Source organism: Pituophis catenifer, unplaced genomic scaffold, assembly GCF_029215685.1.
Source record: "Pituophis catenifer annectens isolate HBS135680 unplaced genomic scaffold, rPitCat1.0.hap2 SCAF_4, whole genome shotgun sequence".
Taxonomy (NCBI): domain Eukaryota; kingdom Metazoa; phylum Chordata; class Lepidosauria; order Squamata; family Colubridae; genus Pituophis; species Pituophis catenifer.
Window position 1 is genome coordinate 59,616,653 of NW_027256884.1, and position 25,374 is coordinate 59,642,026.

The window sequence follows — 25,374 nt, forward strand, 5'->3', positions numbered from 1 at the left end:
AGCCGGTATTACAGCAATTGTTCATTCTGGCCCCCAAACTTTTCTTGGACGTTGTCCAAAACCAATGGACCAATCCCGCCCAACTCCCAGTGGCTCTGACAAAAATTTTTACAATATGGCTCCTACCTTCAGCCAGTTCCTGCAGGTCCCTCCAGTGGATGGTCCAGTTGTGGCCTTGCTATCCTCTTTGCAATATACAGCAGGGGATCCCTCTGAAAACCTAAGACCAGAGGATAAAAAATTTGAATTATCTTTCAGAAAGACTCACCAGGCAGCCACATGTGCTATTAATGCCACTACCATGGCATCTTTCTTCAATTGTTCCACCATTTTATGGCTGCAACAGCTTCAGTCCCGATTGCCACCTTCCTAGGCCCAACTCCACCAAGAATTAATAAGATCCTTGCTGCCACTCAATTCTCTGCGGATGCAACTCTTAATGCTGCGAAATACAGCTCTAGGGCCCTAGCTTCCTCTATCACCTCCAGGAGGTTCTTGTGGCTCAAATCTTGGCCAGCAGATCTTAGGGCCAAGTGGTGGCTGGCTGCAACCCCCTACATGGGGACCAAACTATTTGGGGCAGCCCTTGATCCCCTTCTCATAGAAGACAAAGATAGACGCAAGGTCTTTCCTTCTGTAACCAGGAGGGCAGACAGACAGGCCACTCCATATTCCAATAGGCAATTTGTCCGTTTTAATTCTCAAGAAGGACAGTCCCGGGGACTTCCGGTTGAGGTGTGGATCAAGGCGACACGAGGAAGGAGAGCTCCGTATCCCATGTCGAATTTCCAGTGTTACGGTGCCCATTACGTCTCCTGCCACGCTAAGAAGAACCCTTATTTTGAACACGGAAGAAGACAGCCGATATGGCCGACCCAGAGATCTAACGCCCCAAGCGCTAAATTGGGGAGAAAAAGAGTGAGTACGGGATGAAGATTGGCAGTGCGAGCAGGAGATTAAATATTAGAAATAGTGCTATAGGCAATAACTGCGAGGAGTTGACAACCTAGTGTCCGGAGAAGCAGCGGGAGGAAAGGAAGACTCGGAAAGGTGCAGACAGCAAACAGCGAGGAGAGCGAAAGTGACACAGCGAAACCTGTCCTACTAGATACATACAAAGGAATAGAAAAGGACGTTTGAAAGAACGTGCAATTTGAAGCTCGGAGAAGAGAAGCGATTTGAAGCAGGACGTTGGCTTTCCTTTTAATAAAGCTGCACGGACAGAGAAGGACAACATAGGCAATAATAAAAAGAGACAAAAATAAAAGTTGCAGGACTAAGATCGCCATTTTGGACAGTGAGGGTGAAAGACTTTGAACTACGTGCTTGGCTCCTGCTTCCTTCTGATTCTATAAAGAAGACTCTATCTCAATTGGATATATAACGGTTGGTGTTGGAGAGTTACCAGAGGAGGACTAGTGTTAATTACAGTGGAATATTGCATTGATTAATTCGTGGGAAGGAAATAAAAATTCCTTGTACTCTTATATTTAACTCTTATATTTAACTTATATATAATAACTACCTATATATTTATATATTTACACAATAATTATTATTATTTAATAACTGTTTAACAACTTATTTATTCAACTATTTAAGATTTATGATAATTACAAATTAGTATTAATTATTGATTAAGCATTAACTATTTATAAGATAATCAATTTAAACTTTAATCAACTTATATACATACTTGTTTAGTACTGTTTATATGTTATAATATTTTGTCTGCCTTTTTATACATGTTTTGATTAAGATTTTATCAATATTAAGCCAGTTAGTAAATCAATTAATTAACACTTAATATTGTTTATAAGGACTTTTACTAAGATCAAGATTAAGATATAGCCCGTGTCAGAATCAATTAGAGAAATATACAATAATATTCTATTTAAAATACAACTTGTATAGATTGAGACTTCCTATTAAATAAAATAGGAATAGAATATACTTAGACCTATTCAAGAATATTAGGAAACAGTAGTCTACAAAACAAAGCCAGAAGCGAATGCTGATTTGGGAAAGAATAGACAGAATCCTAGAAAAACAATACAAAATTTTGAAAGAAATGACATCCACCACAGTAACCACAGTTAAAACAGGAAAGAAGGTCACTTCAACACCAATTGGACTAACAGCTTCTCCAGCAACACAAAAAACATTAGAAGGGATGTTCTCAACCGATAAGTAAACTTCCACCATGAGTATGCAGACTGTCCAGACAACATTAGAGACAATACAAGAGACTATGTTAAAAATGCAAGAGTGTTTATCTAGAAACCATGAGGAAGCTAGGAGAGATCTGGACGAAGTTAAAAAGTCGGTCAAAGAAGATATACAAAAATTAGATGAAAAAATGGACTCTATTCAAGAGATAATACAAAATAATGACCAAAGGATTACGGCCATAGAAAAAAAAATGGAGCAAACAGAGGAGAAGCTAGAACTATTGGATGAGAGGATGACAGGCCTCAACAAAGATCTGGAGAACACGGTGGCACAGTTAGAGATGGAGAGAGCGGCATTCTATTTAAGGTTCCAGAAAGTGAGAGAAGAAAGAGATGAGGACCTAACCTTAATAATGGCAGAAATGATCGTGAAAGCTCTACAACGAGACAAAGGCAAGATCATTAATGAATTGGATAAAGTGTTTAGAGTACACACGAACTACGCGAGACAACACAAATTGCCAAGGGAGGTCCATGTACGTTTTGTGTGGAGGAAAGTTAGAGATATTGTTTTCAGAATAACAAAAGAAGAACCAATGTATTATAGACAGAAATAAATCATAACATTAAAACAAATACCAAGAATAATTAGAGAATGGAGAAAAGACTATGGATTCCTCACAGCATTACTAAATAGAAAACAAATATTATTTCGATGGATAATACCAGAGGGAGTATTGGTCACATGGCAGGGGAAAAAGATAAAAGATCCCGGACCTGCGCACGTTTCGCCGTGCTCTCAAAACTTTTCTATTTCAGCAAGCTGGCCTGGCCTAACTCCCATCTTTTAAATTTTTAATTTTTTTAATTCGTGATTTTACAAATTGGGTGTTTTAATCTGTGTTTCGGCCGAAATATTTAATAATTTTAAGGGATTTTTTAATATTTGTATTATCTGTATTTTATCTTGGCTGTTCACTGCCCTGAGTCCTTCGGGAGTAGGGCGGTATAGAAATTTGATTAATAAATAAATAAATAAATAAAAGTTGACTCCTTAGAGAGGGCACAAACCCTACACGATCAGGTGATAGAAGTAGAAAGAACAAATGGCAGAAGAGAAGAATTGGAAAGGAGAGGCAAGCCAAAACAAAGACGAGAAGACCAAGAAACCCCGTGTGAGGAGAGTATTAAGGAAAAAGAGAAAGAAGAAGAGGGGGAAATCTGAGAAGAAGGAGTAACGACAAGAGCACAAAACCAGGCTAAGAAGAAGGACAGGAAGTAAAGGAACAAAAAAGGAAAAGACCAACTTTAAAGAATGGACCGGAATCTTAAAATTATATCATTAAACATAAATGGACTTAACTCACCAGTTAAAAGAAATCAAATATTTAGGGAGTTAATTAAACAAAAATTAGATATTGTATGTCTTCAAGAAACCCATATAAGAAAACAAGATGAAAAATTTTTACAATGGGGGACTTCCGGTGGCTCCGCGGACCGATGAGGACGGTCTTTATAGACCGCCAGCCACCCGATCTGTTAAAACCGCCCTGACAGCGCTAAACAGCTGTCCGGCGGTTTGAAAAAACTCTCCTTCGGGCAAAGAAGGAGAGGAGAGTCGGAGGGGGTGGGTAGAGCTCCCCGTAAGTCACTGGATTAATTCCAGGGACTCGGAGGGTGAGAGCTCCCCAGTTCACCCCTCCCAGTGCTCCGGATCGCTGGTGCCTCTGTTTATCAGAGCAAGTCGTCTGCGTCCAATTCTGCCGGCAAACAGTGAGTTCTAATGATTTCTATCAAGGCAGACAGAGCGGAAGCAAGAGTGCAAGCTTTTTAAAAGAAACAGAACTTAACTCCGTGATTACATTGTTGCAAACGGAGCTCTCCTGAGCTGGAGGCTGGAGAGGAAGCCTTTGTGATGGGCGGAAGGGAAAGTGAAAGTTAAAGTGAAACTGTTTGTTAAGAGCCCTCTGTCTGAAGAGTAAACTGCTGGGGATTGAGCATAGCCTGAAGAGTGGATTGTTTTTTTTTGGAAAAACTTTGAAATATACTTTCTAAGACTGTTTATAAGATTCTGTGGCTGCAAAAGGGAAAAAACTATTTTTAAAATAAAATGGCTGCTAAACAACTAAAGCCACCAACTTCTAAAGGGGGAGGAGGTTCCCCTGTAGTGACTCAAAAACAACTTCCGGCTGATACACAGTCACAAGACCTTAAAGAATTTATAATGGGTGCCCTGAATAATCAGACAGAAATGATGAAAGAATTTTCAGAGGAGTTAAAGAAACTTACAAGTGTGGTGGAGGAAAAACATAATGAAATAAGAGATGATATTGTTTTTGCAGTTTCAGGACTGGCTACTCATATGTTAAAGATTGAGGAGAGAGTACGGGAAATTGATGATGCTAACTTGGAGATTGCAACTAAATTAGGAGAGGTTATGATACAAACAGAGAAAGTGGATGATGAAATGGTTATGTTACAATACAGAACAATGGAATTTGCCCTGAGGCTGAGAGGTTTGAAAGAAAAGAGTGGTGAAAATTTAAAAGATGTTTGCTCCAATGCTTTAGCAGAGCTGATCTCAGAAAGGCCAGAAGATGTGGCAATTCAAATGGACAAAATTTACAGGGTTAATTCCTGGCTGGCAAAACAAAAGCAGCTACCAAGAGATGTGGTGATTTATTTTACAACAAGGAGAATCAGAAATGATATTTTGCAAGCTTCTTACAGAAACAAGATTAAAGTGGAGGGACAAGAGCTGGTGGTTCTGAAAGAGCTTCCTCCTAAAATGTTAAGAGACAGAAAGCAGTTTGGTTTTTTGGTGAATGAATTAAGAAACCAGCAGCTCCAGTACAGATGGGATGTCCCATTTGGGATAATAGTGACATACGCTGGGCAAAGATATCGTCTAAACACAGTTGGAAAGGCAAAAGATTTTTATGCTAATGTTTTAAAGGCTGGAAGGCCACCCTCACCAGGGGGTGCTAGTAAGCAATTGGAAATTATACAACAAGAGAAAGATGGAGGCCAACCACAAACTTATGCCCAAGCACTAACTGGAGGAGCCAAGTTGGATGAAGATCCACTATTGAGTGGAGGTCCACCACCAACTCTTGAGTCATTAACAATGGTACAGCTGCCAAAAGATCAACGATTGACAAGAGCTACTTACAAACAACATCTGGCACAACAGCCTCAAGATTCAACCCAACAAGCCCAAAAAACACAAGCAGTGGGAGGAGCTAGGCCGAAGTCTAAAATGGTGGAGGAGGTTCAGCTGATGCTCTCAAAGCTTGGAACGCCTAGAGATGGCAAATAAATTTTTATCTTGGAATGTTAACGGTTTAAATTCTCCACAAAAAAGAAAGAAAATATTTCACTACTTGAAGCAATTTCAGAACGATGTTATTTGTTTGCAAGAAACGCATATTAAATCTTCAGATCAAAAGTACTTGATAAATTCGAAATTAGGTACACATTTTGTGGCATCAGCACCAGAAAAGAAAAATGGCCTAGTTATATATGTTAAAAGAGGCTTAGTGGCCAATTTAATTGAGGCTGACACTCAAGGTAGATATATTGCAATTGAATTAACAACACAGAATGGGAAGCTGCTTGTAATTGGAGTATACGCACCTAATCAACAACAAGATAAATTTTACAAACTTTTACATACTAAAATATTACAATGGGATTATAGATCTTTACTTCTAATGGGTGATTGGAATGGGGTATTAAATACCCAGAAAGATAAAAAAAGTCTTTCCAAGATTTCCACGCGTGCCAAGTTGCCTAAATCTTTTTTTGATATCTTGGAGGATATGGAGCTCAGAGATATCTGGAGAGAAAGGAATGTATTGGAGAGTGATTTTACCTTTTTTTCAGATAGGCATCAATCTTTTTCTAGGATTGATTTTATATTAACTACAAATGATCTTTTTTCTAGGGTGAAGAGTACGAAGATATGTCCAAGAACTTTAACTGATCACAGCCCGGTTTGGGTGGAACTAGAGCAGGAAAGAGGGGAAAGGAGGTCTTGGAGGTTAAATGAGAATTTATTTAGATATGAAGATAACTTGTGTGAGCTTAAAAAACAAATGAAAGAATTTTTTATTAATAATATGAATAAAGGAACTTCGATGGAGATGGTATGGGATGCGTGTAAGGCATATATGAGAGGAACATTAATTTTTTTGAATAATAAATATAGATTAAAACAACAAAACAGACGGAAAGAGATAGAGGAGGAAATTAAAAAGAAAGAACAATTGCTTATAATTAATCCGGGAGATAAAAAGGCAAAAGATATGATTAATATTTTAAGAGAGCAATTCAATATGTTAATGGCTGGGCAAGTAGCAACCAGCATACAATATGCCAGACATAATACATTTTGTAATGCTAATAAACCGGGGAGATGGTTAGCTTACATGATGAGGAAAAAACAGAAATCACGTGCTATAGACAAGATAGAATTTAGGGGTAAAGAGATTTATCAGCAGAACTTAATAAAAAAGGCTTTTTTGGAGTTTTATACAAAGTTATATGCTAAAGATGCAATCCAAGATGTTGATATTGATAGATATTTAAAGATGGAGATTCCTGAATTAACGCTGGAACAGAGAGAGAGATTGAATCAACCAATAACTTCCGAGGAAATAGTTGGGGCAATTAAACAATTAAAAATAGGTAAGGCTCCGGGAACAGATGGACTAACAGCTGTTTATTATAAACATTTACAATCTGAAATGTTAGAACCACTCAAAATTTTATTTAACAAAATACAAGTAGGAGGAGGGGTACCACCCTCTTGGAAAACAGCCTTTGTTTCACTAATTCCAAAGGAGGATCATAATTCCATTAAACCTGAGAATTTCAGGCCAATTTCACTTTTGAATACTGATTATAAGATTTTTGCTAAAATATTAGCTAATAGATTAATGCCAGTCATGCAACAAATAATTCACAGTGATCAAGCAGGGTTTATAAAAGGGAGACAAATGAGATATAATGTTAGACAAATTGTAAACTTACTGGAATATTTGGAAAAAAATAATCAAGTCCCTGCAGCGTTTATATTTTTGGATGCAGAGAAGGCATTTGATCGTTTGAACTGGCAATTTTTGTTTAAAATAATGGAGAAAATGCACTTTGGGGAATATTTTACACAATCAATTTCAGCGATATACCAGCAGCAAACAGCACAAATTATAGTTAATGGAGGTTTAACAGAGGCTTTTAAAATAGAGAAAGGAACAAGGCAGGGGTGTCCTCTGTCCCCATTATTATTTATTTTGACTTTGGAGGTACTATTGAAGAAGATACGTGATTCAGAAAAATTGAAGGGTATTGTAATTAGACAACAAGATTATAGATTAAGAGCATTTGCAGATGACTTGGTTATTATTTTATCCCAACCTATAGAATCGGCTCCATACATATTGGATATAATTGATCAATATGGGAAAGTATCAGGATTTAAAGTTAATTCACATAAGACAAAGATGATAGTTAAAAATATGACTATATTTGAAAGAGATAAACTAGCAAGATTAACAGATTTTGAAATAGTTAAAAAGGTTAAATATCTAGGGGTATACATAGCAGCTTCAAATACAAAATTATACAAAAACAATTATGAGGTACTTTGGCAGAAGGTACAGAAGGATATGGAAAATTGGAAAAAATTACAGTTGTCTTTATTGGGAAGAATTGCAGCAATTAAAATGAATGTTTTACCTAGATTTTTATTTCTGTTCCAAATGATACCTGTGCTTAAGAAAGATGAAAATCTGAGAGAATGGCAGAAAGGTGTTAATACTTTTATTTGGGCTGGGAAAAAACCCAGAATAAAAATGAAAATTATACAAGATACACGTGAAAGAGGGGGTTTTAAAATGCCTAATTTAAGATTATATTATGAAGCAGCGGTTTTATCACAAATCAGTGATTGGTTTAATTTAACTGAGGGGAGAATTTTGAATTTAGAAGGTTATGATTTGTTATATGGATGGCATGCCTATTTGTTATATGACAAAAAAGTGGATAAAGTATTTAAGGTTCATATATTAAGAAATGCTTTGTTAAGGGTTTGGAAAAAATATCAATATAAGTTAAATTATAAGATACCTTTATGGGCAAATCCTAGACATGCAATAGAAAATATAAGTATAGAACAAAAACAGGAGGTGATTACCTATAAAGAGCTTCTTATTATGGAAAGGGGGGTAATGTATTTGAAATCTTTAGATATACTGAGAGAAGAAGGTATAATTTATACATGGTTTCAGTATGGTCAACTTCAAGCTAGATGGAAGGAAGATCAAAAAACTGGCTTTGTGCAAAATGAGGAGAATTTGGTAAAACAAATTAGAGATCAAAAACAAATGCATATTAAAAGGTTGTATAATGCTTTATTGGAAATAGATTCTGAGACGGAATTGGTTAAAGACTGTATGATTAAATGGGCACAAAATTTTCAAGAGCCAGTAATGATGGAAACTTGGGAAAAGATTTGGATTAGAAATGTGAAATTTACACAAGCACAAAATTTAAGAGAAAATTTTTATAAAATGTTTTATAGATGGCATTTAGATCCTAAAAAATTATCATGTATGTATTCTAATGTGCAAGCTAAATGTTGGAGATGTGACTGTGATGATGCAACTTATTATCATATATGGTGGACTTGTAGAAAAATCAAAGCATTTTGGATAAAGATTTGGTGGGTGATGCAGAATATTCTTAAAAAGAGACTGAAATTTACTCCACAGTTGTTCTTACTGGGTATAACTACGGACTGTACAGTTGCAGAGACTAAATTGATTTTGAACTTGATAACAGCAGCAAGATTGTTGGTAGCACAATACTGGAAGAAGGACTTTTTGCCTACTATTGATGACTGGATATTGAAAGTAACTAATTTAGCTGAAATGGCTAAAATTTCAGCATATCTGAAGGATCACACACAAGAAAGGTACATACAGGACTGGAGAAGATGGATTGATTATATACAAAATAAGTATCAGACCAAAAAATATCAAATAGCTTATGAATGATTTCTTTTATTTGTATAAGCGTTATATAAGTGATATTAGAAGTATTATGTTTAAGAAATAGGATTTTATATATGGGGGGTTAAGAATTTTTTTTATAGGGATGTTAGTTTAATGATTGGTTATGCAATTTAGATTATTGTTAAAGATCAATAGAAATACCTTGTGTTCTGCTCTGGGAAGTCGGGGAGGGGGAGGGGGGGTTGGGAGGGGGGGTTGTGGGGAAAATGTGTTTGTTTTAAAACTTTTTCAATAAAAAAAAATAAGACAAAAAAATCAAAAAAAAATTTTTACAATGTAAAAAATTAGGGAAATCATTTGTATCCTTAGCAGATGAAAAGAAAAGAGGAATAGCAGTTTTTGTTAATGAAGAGATAGAAAGTAATTTAAAATATGCAGATAAGATAGGAAGAATCCTGATGATTGAAGTAAAGGTTAAAGGTAAAAGTGTGTTATTAGTGGTTATATATGCGCCAAATAGTGAACAAAAAGAATTTTATCAAAAACTGCATGAAAAGATTATAGAACAAAATATAGAAAATGTATGTCTATTAGGAGACCTTAACGCAATTGTGGATCCAAAAAAGGACTATAAGAGCGATCAAAATAATAAAAAAAAAAGAAAAATTTGCTGCCAAAAACATTCTTTAATTTAACAGAAGAACTAAACTTAGTAGATATATGGAGGCTATATAACCCAAAAGAGGAAAGGTACACATATTATTCTAACCTCCACAAATCCTGGTCGAGGATAGACATGGCATGGGTTTCAAAGCTTAATACAAGAGATAGATACAGTAGAGATCGTGACGAATGATTGGGCTGACCATAACCCGATAACGATAGAATGGAGAGGGCAAAGAAAGAAAAGGAGCAGATGGATGATGAATGTTCAGATAATGAAAGATAAGGAGTATATTGAAAGGATAGAAAAAGAATTGAAGGGGTTCTTCAAAGATAACAATAAATATCAGACATCCCTCCAAAACCTGTGGGATACAACAAAGGCTTACATTAGAGGCTTAACAATAGCCTATAATAGTCAATGGAAAAAAGGGAAGGAAAATGAATACAATAAAATTAGAGAAGAGATTAAAAATTGGGAAGGGAAACTACAGGAAAGGCCAGGAGATGAATAAATAAGAACTAATTGGATGGCAGCTAAACACAACTGAATTTACTTGACCAAGAAAAATATGTTAATACAATGAAATTTCTGAAACAAAATCAATTTGAACAGGCCAACAAACCAGGAAGATGGATGGATTATAAATTAAGAAAAGAAAGAGAGAAATGAACAATTCATCAACTGCAGGATAAGGAGGGTAAATTATGCCAGAACCTAGAAAAGAAGAAAGAGATTGTAACCCAATTCTTTCAAGAACTGTACACACAGGATAAGGTGCCAACAGAAGAAATAAATCAATATTTAAAAGAGGAGAGAATGCCAGTGGTAACCGAAGACGAGGAAGAGATACTCAGTAGAGAGATTACCATAGAGGAACTGCAGGCAATAATTAGGAAGCAAAAAAACAATAAAACTCCGGGAACGGATGGGTTACCAGTAGAACTATATAAAGGACTAGGGGAATCACTGAATTGGATATTATTAGAGGTTTACAATGAGGCACTGAAAGAGGCAAAGCTACCAGAATCTTGGAGGGAGGCATATATCTTGCTAATCCCGAAGGAGGGGGCAGATACATCACAGATAAAAAATTATAGGCCGATTTCCTTACTAAATTCAGTGTTGCGATATTTTCAGGATCAGACTCAATAAATAATTTGAGAATTAAGAGTTTAAATATATCTCTCTTTATTTACATAAGGCATTCTATATTCACTGAATATTCACAGATAGAAGCCAGGAAGGGATGTGTGCAGCTCCTTATATATACAATGGGTGGAGCTAGATATGGGAGTGGTGAAGTATGAATACATTAAGAAGTGAAGAATAAGTTAACCCCTGATACCCTGTTCATGTACTATTTACATAATGGAGAATAAGGCATTTACTTGTGACAAATCCCCCTCTAAATGCCGATTCGATATACTACACCAATTACATTCAGATTCAGAACAATATAAAACATATAACTTAGAAGTCAAGTATTTATGTTGCTTAGACGGCAAAGGCTTTGTTAATATGTCAGCTATTTGCTCTGATGTTTCGCAATGAACTGCTTTGATAAATCCATCCTGAGATAACTGTCTCACATGTTTAAATTTTATATCTATATGTCTGGACCTTTGTCCAATGGCATCAGACCTAGATATTTCGATAGCAGCTTTGTTATCTTCATGCATGATAAAAGGCAAAGTGGGTTTTTTCCAAATGTCAGAAAGTAAATCATTAAACCATACAAGGTTATTTGCTGCTTTAGATAGACAAACATATTCTGCCTCTGTTGTTGAAGTGGCTACTAAATCTTGTTTGCCAGTGTACCAGTAAACTTGACAACCGTTAAGGAGGAATATATAACCAGATGTACTTTTTCTACATGAAGTATCGCCAGCCCAATCCACATCGGCGTAACATGTGAGGATGGGCTCCTTGACATTATTAGGTTCCAATAATAAACAAAAGTCTAAGCTATTCTTTAAATATCTTAATATCCTTTTGACAGCTTCCCAATGGTATATTGTTGGTTTGCTGACATGTCTGGACAATAAATTGAGAGGCAAGGCAATATCAGGTCTAGTCCAATTGGAAATGTAAAGAAGAGAACCTATGATTGATCTATAAAATGTATTATCTTTGAATTCAGGGGATGATTCGTCTGCATTCTTTAGAAAATCAGTTTGCATGGGAGTGTCACAGGGTTTAGCATCACTTAAATTACATTTATTCAAGAGCTCTATGATCTTATCTCTCTGGGAAAGTTTGAATCCCCTTCTAGTTTTACTGATTTGAACACCAAGATACTTATTTACTTTGCCCAAAGATTTCAGTGAGAAATGTTCATTTAGTTTTGTTACAAATGTTTCTCTCCTCTCTTTATGTTTACCTATGTACAAAATGTCATCCACATAGATCAATACAAATTCTATGGAATCATCATCCTTTTTTACAAAGAAACAGTTATCAGCAATAGTGGCACTGAAATCCATAGTTTTAAGCACTTTTACTAAACAATCATACCATCGTTTACCAGATTGTTTCAACCCGTATAAACTTTTGTTTAATAACCAAGTCTCATTTTTGTTTGTGTATTGACTGTGAGGTGCTCTTACATATATTTCCTTATCTAATTTTGCGTGTAAATACGCAGTCTGTATGTCATATTGGAACACATCGAGATTGAGTGCTGATGCTATAACTAGAGCTGTTTTGACACTCTCAGTTCTTACTGTGGGAGAGTATGTGTCTGTATAATCCTCGGGATATTTCTGTGCATAACCTTGTGCAACTAATCTAGCTTTGTATAGGGTATTGCCTCCCTCTAAATTTTTAATTTTATATATCCACCTAGTGCCAATAATAGTTTTGTCCTTTGGTGCAATTGCAGGTGTAAATACATTTAACCCTCGTAAACTATCCATCTCTTTAGTCATTGCTAATTCCCATTTTTCTTTTTCTTTAGGAGGAAGTTTTAACACTTCCTCATATGTATTAGGTGTTGTTGATTCTCCATCCATATGCATTACATAATCCTTGTGTTTGTTTGGCATTTGATTTCTGGTACTTCTGATTGTTTTTTCAGGCTTACTATCATTGTCATGTAAATACCTTGTTTCCTTTTTTGTTAATGAATCTGTCTTTATTTTGTGTTGACTGTTTGTCCATGTTTTGGTTTTGTTTCTATGCATGTTGTCACTGTGCTCTTCTATAGTCCTTTTCCCTTGGAGTTTGGTATCTGTGTTGGTGTTTGGGAATATTTCATTAAGATGTATTTTAGACCAGTTGGCCTGTTCATGGAACACAGCTGTTCTGGAAACTATAAATTTGTTATTATTATCGATGAATCTGTATCCTTTTGTACCTGTCTCGTATCCCATAAATCTAAGTCTTCTGGATACGTTTTCTCCTTTTCGCCTCAATTGTTTAGGTATGTGTACGTCTGCAGTGACTCCAAATATGTGCATGTGTGCTAATTTTGGTTTCCTATTATACATTACTTCATATGGTGTCTTATTTACAATGCTGGACCAAGTTCTATTTTGTGTGTAATTGGAATATTGTAGGGCTTCTGACCAGAATTGTTTGCCTAAGCCAGCATCTTCTAATGTGCATCTAATCATGGTTTGTAATGTTGAGTTCTTTCTCTCTACCACTCCGTTCTGGAATGCGGAAAATGGGCTAGATGTGTAATGTAACATTCCTTTGTCCTTTAGCCATTGGGAGAATTCCTTAGACATGAATTCACATCCCCTATCTGTCATGATTTGCTTTATTTTAATATTGTGCTGTGTTTCTATACGTTTGTAAAACTCTTTAAATTTCTGAAAGGTTTCATCTTTATGTTTTAATGTGTAAACAAATCCATAACGACTATAATCATCCACAATGGTTAGAAAGTAACGTTTTTTATAAGTAATTGATGGTGTTAGTGGACCAACTAGGTCCATGTGTACCAAATCAAAAATTTTGTTGGTTGACCTTGTTGATTTTCTAGGTCTGGGACTAGTTTTAAGCTTTGTAGACTTACATACTGAGCATTCCAAATAGTTTTCACAATTTTTTATTTTAACACCTTCTGCGTGTTCAGTCATCTTTTGTACTACAGGAAAACTGGCATGTCCTAACTTCCTATGTAAAACATGAGCACATTCATCGTGAATTGGCTTACCTATTTTTGGTTTTTTTTTATTATGTGTATCTTTGTGATTATGAGTTACTTTACATTCATCATTGTCACTGTTACTAATGTTTCCATTATCTATTTCAATACTATCTTCCATATTTGAATCAATGTTGTGTAACCATTTCTCCTTTGTTATTAAATAAGGTAGGCCTCCTTTGATTATTACTGTACCTATATCTATTTTATTTTTCTCTAATGTTGCTTTTCCCTTTGAAAACACAATGTTAATATCAGAATCTCTGCTTAGTTTTATGGCACTAAGTATGTTATGAGGTATTTCAGGTATTAGTAATACCCCCTCTATTTTTCCTAGGCCAGGTAAGGTTACATTCCCTCTACCTATTACTTGGACTTTTTCTTGGTTAGCTACTTTTATTACAAATTTATCCTCTACAAATGAAGACAATATATTTCTATTATTTGTAGTGTGATTAGTTGCTCCAGAATCAATAAGCCAATTATTGTTCTCTGGTTGTTGTATGTTAGTGTTGTCTTGTTTGTTTAGTCCATTCAGTGAACCAGATTTTCTATCCTTTGAATTATCTCTGCCCCCTCTATGTTCTTTATAATTGGGTGGACTTCTATACCTATGTCTATCAATGGAAGACTGTCTGTTGTTGTACTTATTTCTATATTCTGACCTATGTCTTTCTTTTGAAATTTTAGGGCAATCCCTCCTATTATGTTCTTTGGACCCACAATTGTGGCATCTAAATGTTTCATGATATCTTTCTTGAAATGCTACCTTTCTATATAGTTTGTGTTCTATGTGGTTGTTAGAGCGACTCCTCCTTGAATTGTCTTCAGCTATTAACTTATTGGATAGACTTTCTATGGATAAGTATCCTAGATTGATTGTGTCTAAATGTGACATATAATTATCCCATGATGGGTCAAGTGAGTTGATGATAACACTTTTCATCATTTGATCTGAAATCACCTCCCCCCTTAAATGCAGTTCTGCTCTAATTTTGTTTAAGGATATTAAATGTTCACTTATGGTAACCCCTGGTTTTATCCTAGAAGAGAAGAAATCTTTAGACATTCTTGTGGTAGTAGCTACACTATCACTGTGAAACAAATCGAACATGCATTGAATAATTTCTGAGACAGTCAGATTTTGCTTAATGCTGTGATACATTGCAGGAGATACACTGGAAATTAATAAGAAAAATGCTCTATGGTGTAAGCAATCTAACTTTAGAGTCCAAGGTCTTTTTGGGGGATTAGTGATAAAAAACAGTAAGTTTTCCTTCATAAAGACAACCTGGAGCTGCTGATACCATTCTTGCAAATTAATGCCATCTATTCTCAGCTTTGGGAAGTCACTGGGTAAATTTCCAACATTGTTGGGTCCATTACTTACAACCGGGGGTAGTCCGTGGTCTCGTAAATGCTGGAAGTTACAAAACGGCGTGGGAATGCTCGCAACGAGTCTGCACGATTCTCTCCGCGTCTCATGTCTTCCTGGGCCGTCCGCGTAGTCTTGCGCATGCGCGTTGCTCATTTCATTCCTGGAGTCGTCGTGAGAGGTTCTCGTCGCTGCGGCTCGTTCGCTTTGTTCTTCTTCCGATGAATCGGTCTCCGGCTCGATCTTGGGAGTCCTGATGGTAGCGGGTGCTCGTTTTCTTCTGTTGAGAGCGCTGGTCCTTGGATCGGTCTGCGGTGTGGGGTGGTATCTGCAGGGCTCTCTGGGTTCAGGTGTCGGTGCTCTCGTCGTCTGGATGGGAGCGGGTAGATTTTGAGGCGTTGGCTTGCTTGCTTGTTTTCTGGTTGATTTTTTAGTAATCTTCAGTTTCGGTCCAAATGCAGCAAAAAGCGTTTTCATTGCTGACTTTATTTGCATGTCTGTTGAATCATCTTCGTTCTCTGATTCTGATTCTTCTGAGGTATATATTTTTTCTTTTTCATTTTCTTTATCGAGTAATGCCTTTCGCGCCAGAAATTTTGAATCAAGTTTTCTGATTGGCTCTGCTTCGCTCACCTTGGAGGTCTGTTGAAACCAAGATGGCTGCCATTCGAAATTTTGCGCGGGATCGTTGTTTTTCTTCTTCACTGCATTTTTGTCTGTAAGCGTATCACTCACTATTTTTGAATCTTTTGGCTTTTCAGTAGTGATGTTCTTCTCTCTCGCTGCTCCGTTGTTTTTTAGCATATCTTGGAGGTTCGCGATGAGGCTTTCATCGCTCTTTTGGCTTTTTAAAAGTTTTAGTATCTCTGACCTGAGTTCGTTGTTTTCTATTTTGTTTTCCTCTTGGTCATCATTTTCATTTATTATTTCTTCGTCTTCTGTGGTGTATTCTTCAGATTCTCTCGAAATTGCGTTCGTGGACTCATCGATTATTTCTTGATCCGTTTCCATTTCTTTGCTGTATGCCCTGGTGTTGGGCCTATCTCTTTTAGACATATTTAAGTTTTTATTGAGTCAATTCAACCATCCTCTGCTACCAGATTGTTGCGATATTTTCAGGATCAGACTCAATAAATAATTTGAGAATTAAGAGTTTAAATATCTCTCTCTTTATTTACATAAGGCATTCTATATTCACTGAATATTCACAGATAGAAGCCAGGAAGGGATGTGTGCAGCTCCTTATATATACAATGGGTGGAGCTAGATATGGGAGTGGTGAAGTATGAATACATTAAGAAGTGAAGAATAAGTTAACCCCTGATACCCTGTTCATGTACTATTTACATAATGGAGAATAAGGCATTTACTTGTGACATTCAGATTATAAGATTTTTATGAATTGGATGGCAAACAATTAAAGACAATATTAAACCATAGAATACATTCGGACCAGAACGGATTCCTACCAGCAAGACAAATTAAAAACAATATAAGGACAGTGATCAATGTAATAGAATACTATGAGGTGCATCCAGAGAGATAAGTGGCCCTGATCTTTCTGGATGCACAAAAGGCATTTGATCGGGTCAATTGGAGCTTTATGACACAACAAATAAAGACATGAAATTTGGGGAGAAATTTGAAAAAGATGATAGTCTCAATATACACAAAACAGAGAGCAAGGATACTAGTCAATGGGGAAGTACCAATTTTTTTTGAAATAAGTAGAGGAGTACGACAAGGGTGCCCACTTTCACCACTACTTTTTATTCTAATGCTAGAAAATCTACTTAGAAGAATTAGACTCAATAAAAATATAAAAGGACTTAAGGTTAAAGGAGAAGAATACAAGGTTCAAGCATTTGCTGACGACCTTGTATTCTTCATAGAAGATCCATTAGAAACAGAACTAAAATTAACAGAAGAAAGAGAGAAATTTGCTAAGGTGGCAGGTTTAAAAGTGAATAAGGATAAGACTAAAATATTAACTAAAAATTTAACAGCAAAACAAATAGAAGAATTAGAAAAACAATCAGGATTACAAGTAGTTAAGAGGGTAAAATATTTAGGTATCAATTTGACAACTAGGAATGTGGCTATAAAAGATAATAATTATGGGGAGTTAGTACAACAAATTAAAAATGATTTAGAAAGATGTGGCAAACTAAACTTATCATTGCTAGGAAGAATTGGGGCGATTAAGATGAATATACTCCCGAGGCTCCTCTACTTATTTCAAACTATTCCAGTTAAATTAGAGAAAAACTTTTTTACAAATTTGAACAAAATAACATCTCACATAGATCTCTTTTTTTTTTATTGAAAAAGTTTTTCAAATACAAATTTTCCCCCTTTTTTCCCCCCTCCTCCCTAACCCCCCCTCCCCCTCCCCTCCCCCTGTGGCTTCTTCAAAGTAAAACCCAAATTCATAACAGATTATATAATACTTTACCATCCCCTTGCTCCATCCCCCATACGCTGACCCTTTCTTTCTAATAATATTATTATATCCCCCTTATACTATACATTTCAAAATAACATTCTACTATAACATTATATAATAACTCCTAATTTAGCATAATAATATTATTATATCTCCCAGTTTAGCAATTTCTGCTCATAATCTACCCTTTTTCTCCCCCCCATACATATATCTCTTGAATCAAATCTTTTATGTATATTAATATAACATTTCAAAGCAACCTTCCACTATAAGACTATATAATAATTCCTAATTTAATATTGATTCAACTCATAGTCTGCCCATTTCCTCCAGCCCCATAGATATATCTCTTAACTCAAATCTTTTACATATATTCATATCGAAACATAATATCCTTTTTCTTAAACTAAACAATCAATAAGCTAACCTGTCTCCACCCACTTTCCTACAGGACTACCATACTTAATAATTCTTAATATCTTTATTCTTCTGCCCATACCACTAAAAAGTATTCCCTTATGTAAATAAAATCCTCTTAAAATGACTTTAAGCTTGTAATCCATATGATATCTTCTGTAATGTCTTTCAGCTGGATTGTTAACTCCATCACCCATATTAGGGTAACATCACATCCTAATTCCAACAGTATGTTCGGTATCTTCAATTACCATTTGCCCCCATCAATAGCAAATATCTTCTAAAAAAAAAAAAAAAAACAACCACCCGAGTGACTTTATATTTGTATTCCATATAGTGTCTATAGTAGTGTCTTTCATCTAAATTATTAATTCCAACCACTGTAATAGGGTAACAACCAGATCATCTGCGTGCCCCAATTCCATAACTCTCTTGCCTTGTAGCTCAGCATAAACGTAGTACATTTATCAAAGAATCCAAAAAAAAAAAAAAAAAGATAGTTCCAATCCATTCAGTATAAGGCCCTTTTCACATCCCAAAAGTACAGCACTGCAGAGGTCTGTCACTCTCCTCAAGATAATATAAACCAATACTTTGCCTCAGCTATCTTTTCATATATTCAATCATCTCTTAGATAACTGGCATTACACTGTTGTTTAGTTTAAAAGTTTTTGTTTTTGTGAGACCTGCTTCTTCTTTTCTTGACTTTTTGTGGGTTAGATCTCCATCCTGATTTCCTTTCTATAAATTGTATATCAACTGTTTGGTTTTCATACTGATCTATAACTTGATCTTGTTGGTTTTGCTTTTGTAGCTTAAATCTCCATTCTGGTTCTATGAGTTTTATATCAACTGATTGATTTCCATGCTGGTCTGTAACTTGATAAGTCATCACATTAGAATCCAAAGCCGCCTCTCTTGTATTTATAAATAGTCCAGCTGAGACCTCTGAAGGAGAATCCAGAAGCGGCTCATCTACAAAAACCTCTGTAACTTCTTGTTTTTCCATTACTTCCACCTCCTTCTGCTTATCCTGAATTTCTATCTCTTGTTGATTTTGCTTTTTGAGAACCTTATAGTAAAATTCTTCCGCTTTTTCAACAGTATTTAGTTGATATCTTTCTCCTAGATATCTCAATATTATGCCTACTGGAATGTCCCACCTGAATGAGATGTTTTGTTTCTTTAGCTCAGTCACCAAAAATCCAAATTTCTTTCTATCTTTTAACATCTTGGGCGGCAACTCTTTATATATCCAGATCTTTTTTCCATACAATTGTAGAGTAGAATTAAAGGATTTTTGCACAATATCATTTCTTATTTCTTTATCTGTAAAGTAAATCACCACATCTCTAGGCAATTGCCTTTGCTTTGCAATCCAAGAATTTACTCTATAGGCCTTGTCAATCTTACAAGATACCTCCTCAGGATGAACCTTTAAAATCCCGGCCAAAACGTGAGCAGATATTTTTCTTAAATCATCTCTATTATTTTCCTGTAACCCTCTCATTCTAACCGCGAATTCCGAGAGCCTGTATTGCATCATTGTAACTTCTTTTTCAATCCCTTGCTTTATATCTTCCGCATTGTAAGTCTCGTGACCAGCTTCCTTTTTAGACTTTACTTCTAAACTATTGTCTTGAATATTTATCAAATCATTTTCAATTCTTTGTATTTTATTGTCCAAATTATAAATCTTATCATCAGCTTCCTCCATTTTAGACTCTAATAACTTAATATTTGTATCCATCTTTATAACTATTTCTGAAAAAGCATTAGTCACTGTTACAATCTTTCGTTGCAAATTATCATACTTTAGTTGTATCAATTCTTTAATTTCCTGCCTAAATTTTTCAAGTTTCTGGTTCACAGTCTCGTGATATCTTGCCATTTCCTCCAGGACAAATTCTTTTAAATTAAAGCCATTCTTCTGAGTCTGTAAGCTCGAAACTTGTTCACATAATTGTAAATGGGGGAACACCCCCCCCTGCTGCTTGTTTGTCAGGCTTTATTAGTTTTAACGCCATTCTGCCACACAGACAAACTCTTTTTTGAAGAAAGAAAACTTCTCCCCAAACAAGATCAATATCAAATCTCCAAGAAAAAAGAAACTTAAAATAGATATTTTTCTTCTAGATTCTAGCCAGCACTGTTTATTCCGCTACTTTGTAGCTTGTTACGGAAGGACTTTCGCTTTTGGCTTTCTTCTTCTTCTCAAGCCTCAGCAGTCACCATTTTAAACTTTTTTTTTTCCTTCACTTAAAAACGCTTGTAAAATCGTTAAAAATACTTGCAATTTAGGGTCCCAAGTCCAAATCTCGTCCTTTTTAATTAAACCATCTGTTGATTTTCATTAAGAGGCTTGGTCACGTCGCCTGGCTCTGCAAAAGGCAGAGGTCTCCCGAAGCCCAGAGCAGCGGCAAAGGAAATAGGGAGCCTCATCCTGCTTCATTTCCAAGAGTAAAAAAAAACCTCTGGGGACTTCACAAAGGGCTCTACCTGCCCTCGCCTGCTCTATCTCACATTTCCTTATGGAAATGGAGTTTTTCGAGCGGCCTTTCAGCTGTGAAGGCGGCTCTTTACGGGCGACGGGGCTGGCAGTCCCAAGGGACCGTCTGACAGCGACGGAAGCCAAACGGGAAGCCCTCATGTAGATCTCTTCATCTAGGTCTGCATGTAGATAAGCTGTGTCAACATCGAACGGGAAAACTTCTAAACCAAGGATAGCTGCAGTTGCTAAACCAATTTTTACACTTTCAGTTCGAACTGTCGGTGAATAGGTATTTGTGTAGTCCTCAGAATAACGTTGAGCGAAACCCTGAGCTACAAGTCTGGCCTTGTACAATGACTCACCATTTGGCTTCTTTTTGATTCTGTAAACCCATCGAGTGTCAATGACCTTTTTGTTTGCTGGAGGTTTTGCAGGTGTAAACACTTTAAGTTTCTTTAGACTGTCCATTTCAACCTGCATTGCTTCATACCATTTGTCTTGCTCTGAATCAGGAACTGCTTGATTTGTGTGAAATTATCAGGTGGAAGTGTAACATTGCAAATCAAAGGCAAGGGTGCTTTTGTCAGTTGCCAAGAATATCGTTGTGGAGGGATTCCTTTTGTGGCCCTCTTGGAACGTCTCAGGACAACAATCCAGTCTTCTTCTGCTTTGTCCTCGTCCTCACATTCGTCACTAGCGTCAGCATCTGCGACTTGCGAAGATGGAACATCGGGTTGAGAAGAACCAGTGGAATCTTGATCATCAATCTGCATGGCATCAGCAGTATCATCTCTGGGAAAATAAACTCCAGGATCATTGGAATGAATCCTGGACCAGTCAACATCTTCCTCAAAATTAGCAGATTGGGAAATCACAATTACATGTTTAGAGTCAATAAATTTGCTCCATTTTGAATTATCATCAATACCCATAAATCTCAGTTTCTTTGCTGCTGGACCTCCTTTTCTTCTTTGAGCTCAGGGAATGTTCACCATAGCATATGAACCAAAAATATGGATGTTTTTAAAATCGGGCTTGTAGCCATACAGCATGAAGAAAGGAGTCTGATTTATTACACTGCTCCAAGTACGGTTGACAATGTAATTTGCATATTTTATAGCTTCACCTCAGTATATCATACCAGGGTTGGCATCTTCTAGGAGACAACACATCATGGTTTGCAGGACCCCTTGTCTTCGTTCTACGACTCCGTTGTGAGCCAGTGTGTAAGGAGCCGACATCTGATGAAGAATTCCATTCTTACACATCCAGTCCTGGAAACACTGAGACATGAATTCAGCACCACGATCACTCTGGATTCTGGCGATGCGAACTTGGTGTTGGGTAGAAACAAGGGCTGCAAAGTCTTTAAAGATCTGAAAAGTCTCAGATTTTTCTTTCATAGGATATACATATCCATATCTAGAGTAATTATCAACAATTGTTAGAAAATATTTTCTACCACCAAATGATGGCGGAAAAGGACCAACTATGTCAGTGTGAACCAAATCAAAAATGTGTGTTGACAGGCGTGTAGCGCATTTGGGAATGGCTGCTGCTTTGGATTTGGCCTTTTTGCAGACAGCACAATCCAAAAACACCTTACACCCCTTTAGATCCAAACCTTTTGCGAACTCCGGCATCTTCCTAAGAACACGGAAACTGGCATGCCCCAATCTTCTATGCCATTTATGGATACACCTAGAATGCAAAGGTTTACCAGTTAGTGAATTTTCAACATTAACAGTTTTATGAGGAACCTCAGGCTTGCTCTGAGCAACCTGTTTCCCAATTTTCTTTTTGTTGGCTTTAGGAGCCTTTGGAATAGCAACAGGATCTCTCTCTGGAGCATCTCCCTCGGGGCCTGTGCTCTCCCTTTTTGGAGTTTGTATACTTGCCTGTGTTTGCGTTTTAGGCTTTGGCTTTAAGTAATAGACACTGCCAATTAATATGGTTCCAGCAACAATATCTCCATCTTTAACTATGTAACTTGCTTTTTCAAGGTGGTGAACCTGGAATTTTAACATTCTAGACAAGTGACTCTAACTAAGCAAATTACTGGTTGCTGTTGATATGTAATAAACATCAGGAATGAATGCATTGAGCTCTTCAACATAAACAGTTCCTTTTCCTTTGACCTGACAAGGATGATTTGAAAAAGAATAAAGTTCACGTAGTTCAGGTTCAGGCTCGTGCATTTCTGTGAAAAGTTCCTTTCTGTAGGTAATGTGCAATGCTGCACCACTGTCCAAAGTCCACAGGAGTCATCTGTCGTACTCTGGTTGAGGTTGTGGATCATTGGTTAAAGCCAATGTGGCGAGTGGAGCTTGTGGATCATGCCTGGGACCACGACGACCTTGTCTTCCGCCTCTGCCTCTGGAGTCTGTTCCTCTGGGCTGGTACAAGACGGGAGCTGGAACTCGTTGGGGACAATCCCGGGTGGCATATCCCACATGATCACAGATGTAGCATCTTGGCATCCTTGGAGCGTAGGTCCTTCCTCAGAAGGGGCACCTAGCTGGAGCTCTTGATGTGGGTGGTCCTCTCAAGTGTGGAGTGGCTAACGTGATTGCTTCTTCTTCAATTAAAAGTCTGCATACATTGTCCACTGTGCGTTGAGCAATAGGGACTTGGTTAATCTTTGTAATGGCATCCTTCCATTCATAGTTCAAAGAATTAATGATAATGCTGATCATTTGAATATCATCAATGTTATAGCCTCTTTCTCTCAATTCTCTTCTCAGTCCTTTCAGTTTGGTCAAATGTCCTCCAATTTTTTCACCAGGTTTCAATCTCGAACCATGGAATTCAGACATGAGTAAACATGAAAATTCAATTGAAACAGGCCTGTAGCAATTTTCCAATTGGGCCCAAATTTGTTGGGCTGTTGCATCAGGCGAAAAAGTTCAGTATCCATGGACATCAATAATGTTGTGCAAGCTTTAGTTTCTAAATCTCTTATTGCAGGAGACCATGGCTGAGCAGGGGGATTAAAGATCATACAGTGAGTACCTTCTCTACGAAGTAACAATCCAATCTCACTGACCCAGGCCTTATAATTCTGTCCTGACATCTTTAATTTGGACTCACCAGCTAGTGGAGCAACAGAAAATGCCTGGTGAGGAACATGCATTTGAGGTGCTGGCTGTGGAAGTAAAGGCACTTGTTGCGCTGGAGGTGGACCAGGAGCTGGCCCTGGTTGTACAGCTGGAGGCACGGTCTGGAAAAATAAGTCCATCTGGGGTCAGCCACTTATCCCGGGCATAGATGACGGTATTGAGCATGGACTCATAGAAGAGACAATAGCTCATCCACTCACTGATAATGATGTCAACCTTTTCCACAGGCAACTCTACTTCCTCCACTTTGCCCTTGATGATGGACACCACATGATCAAGTTTGTTGGCTTTGATGATTTTGACAGCATAATCAGAGATACTGGAGCATTCAATTCCACTGACCCACTTGGCACCAGCCTTGGCTGCAAACATGCAAAGTATTCCTGTGCCACTGCCAACATCCAGGACCACTTTGCCCTTGAAGAGGTGCCGATTGTGAAACATGGAATTTCTGTAGGTCAGTGTACGGACCTCATCTTTCAGCATTTCCTCATGGATTCCAAAGTGAGCGTAGGAATCAAAGTAATAATCCTTGGAAGTCATCTCTTCTGCTGTTGGTTTGCTGCTGCTTTCTGGCTGGGTGCACGAGACATCTTCTAGCGGAGTCTGCAGGCTCATCCCGTTAGCCAGCGTGGTTACAAAATTCTCCATGATGCAGTTTGCAGCCTCCGCCATCTTGCGAATGAGACAGAAAAAGAGATGTAGGTAGAGTAGAGCGAAGATTGCTTCTCTGGGTTGACCATTTTGCATACCTTGCTTTCTGTAAGGACTGTGTCTCCTTCCAATTTAAGAAAGTAAAACTCTTGAAACGTAATATCTCAAAAGGATCTTTTTATTAAGCAGAAGTGACAGCAATGGATTCAAAGCAACGTCTGAATACCCTTAGGTTAAACAAGTAGGATTAAAGCAGTAGAGACCCCTCCCTTAAGCCAGAATGCAGATTTTAGCCAATACAAAAGTGTGCAGATGTTTTCTTTACCAGCTACCCTGAGAACAGGATAAATATGTATTCATATTGTTTCTCCTTTATCCTTTAAAGTGAAACAGCCCACATGGCTGTCATAAACATTCCTCAACATTAAAGGGATCTCAGGGCTCTTTGGCACAAGAATATAGGTTGTAAAATATCTGTTGATACAGGCAATGTTAGTAAATCAAATCCAAGTCTCCCCCTTCTCCCAATTGAATGGCAGTATCACTTTAGGGATCTGACAATACTGCTTCCTTTCACCTTTCAGCCCCAATCCAGGAGCCCTCAGGCAGTCTCTTTCATGACAAACTATTTTGTGTTAAATTGATATTTACCGACAAAGAAATAAAGGGAGACTAGTATAGATCTATTTCAAGCTATTTAGCTCTCATCAGCTAGCCATACCCTTCTGGGATTCAAATCCCAGTTTCGAATCCCAGAAGGGTATGGCTAGCTTTATGAGAGCCAAATAGCTTGAAATAGATCTATAATAGTCTCTATTTCTTCATCAGTAAATATCAATTTAACACTATATAGTGTTACAGATAT

The 25,374-nt window shown here is 37.0% G+C and overlaps 1 protein-coding gene across 1 annotated transcript; it reads right to left on the reverse strand.

Moving 5' to 3' along the window:
- Positions 1-3,905: 3,905 nt before the first annotated feature.
- On the reverse strand, positions 3,906-24,530 carry LOC139316744 (protein arginine N-methyltransferase 1-like). Its single transcript, XM_070943597.1, has 3 exons — positions 23,900-24,530; positions 20,829-20,915; positions 3,906-3,961 (listed from the first exon to the last, which is right to left on the reverse strand). The coding sequence occupies exons 1-3, from the start codon at positions 24,528-24,530 to the stop codon at positions 3,906-3,908; spliced, it is 774 nt and encodes a 257-aa protein (XP_070799698.1).
- Between the last annotated feature and the right edge of the window lie 844 nt (positions 24,531-25,374).

What these genes read in the sequence shown, in the direction of transcription:
- LOC139316744 (XM_070943597.1), bottom strand. Translation starts at nt 24,530, where the DNA reads ATGGCGGAGGCTGCAAACTGCATCATGGAGAATTTTGTAACCACGCTG. An exon ending in GTCCACCTCCAGCGCAACAA is followed by an intron (nt 20,916 to 23,899) that starts GTGCCTTTACTT and finishes ATCTACATGCAG; the next exon opens with ACCTAGATGAAGAGATCTAC. An exon ending in GACTGCCAGCCCCGTCGCCC is followed by an intron (nt 3,962 to 20,828) that starts GTAAAGAGCCGC and finishes CTGCCTTGATAG; the next exon opens with AAATCATTAGAACTCACTGT.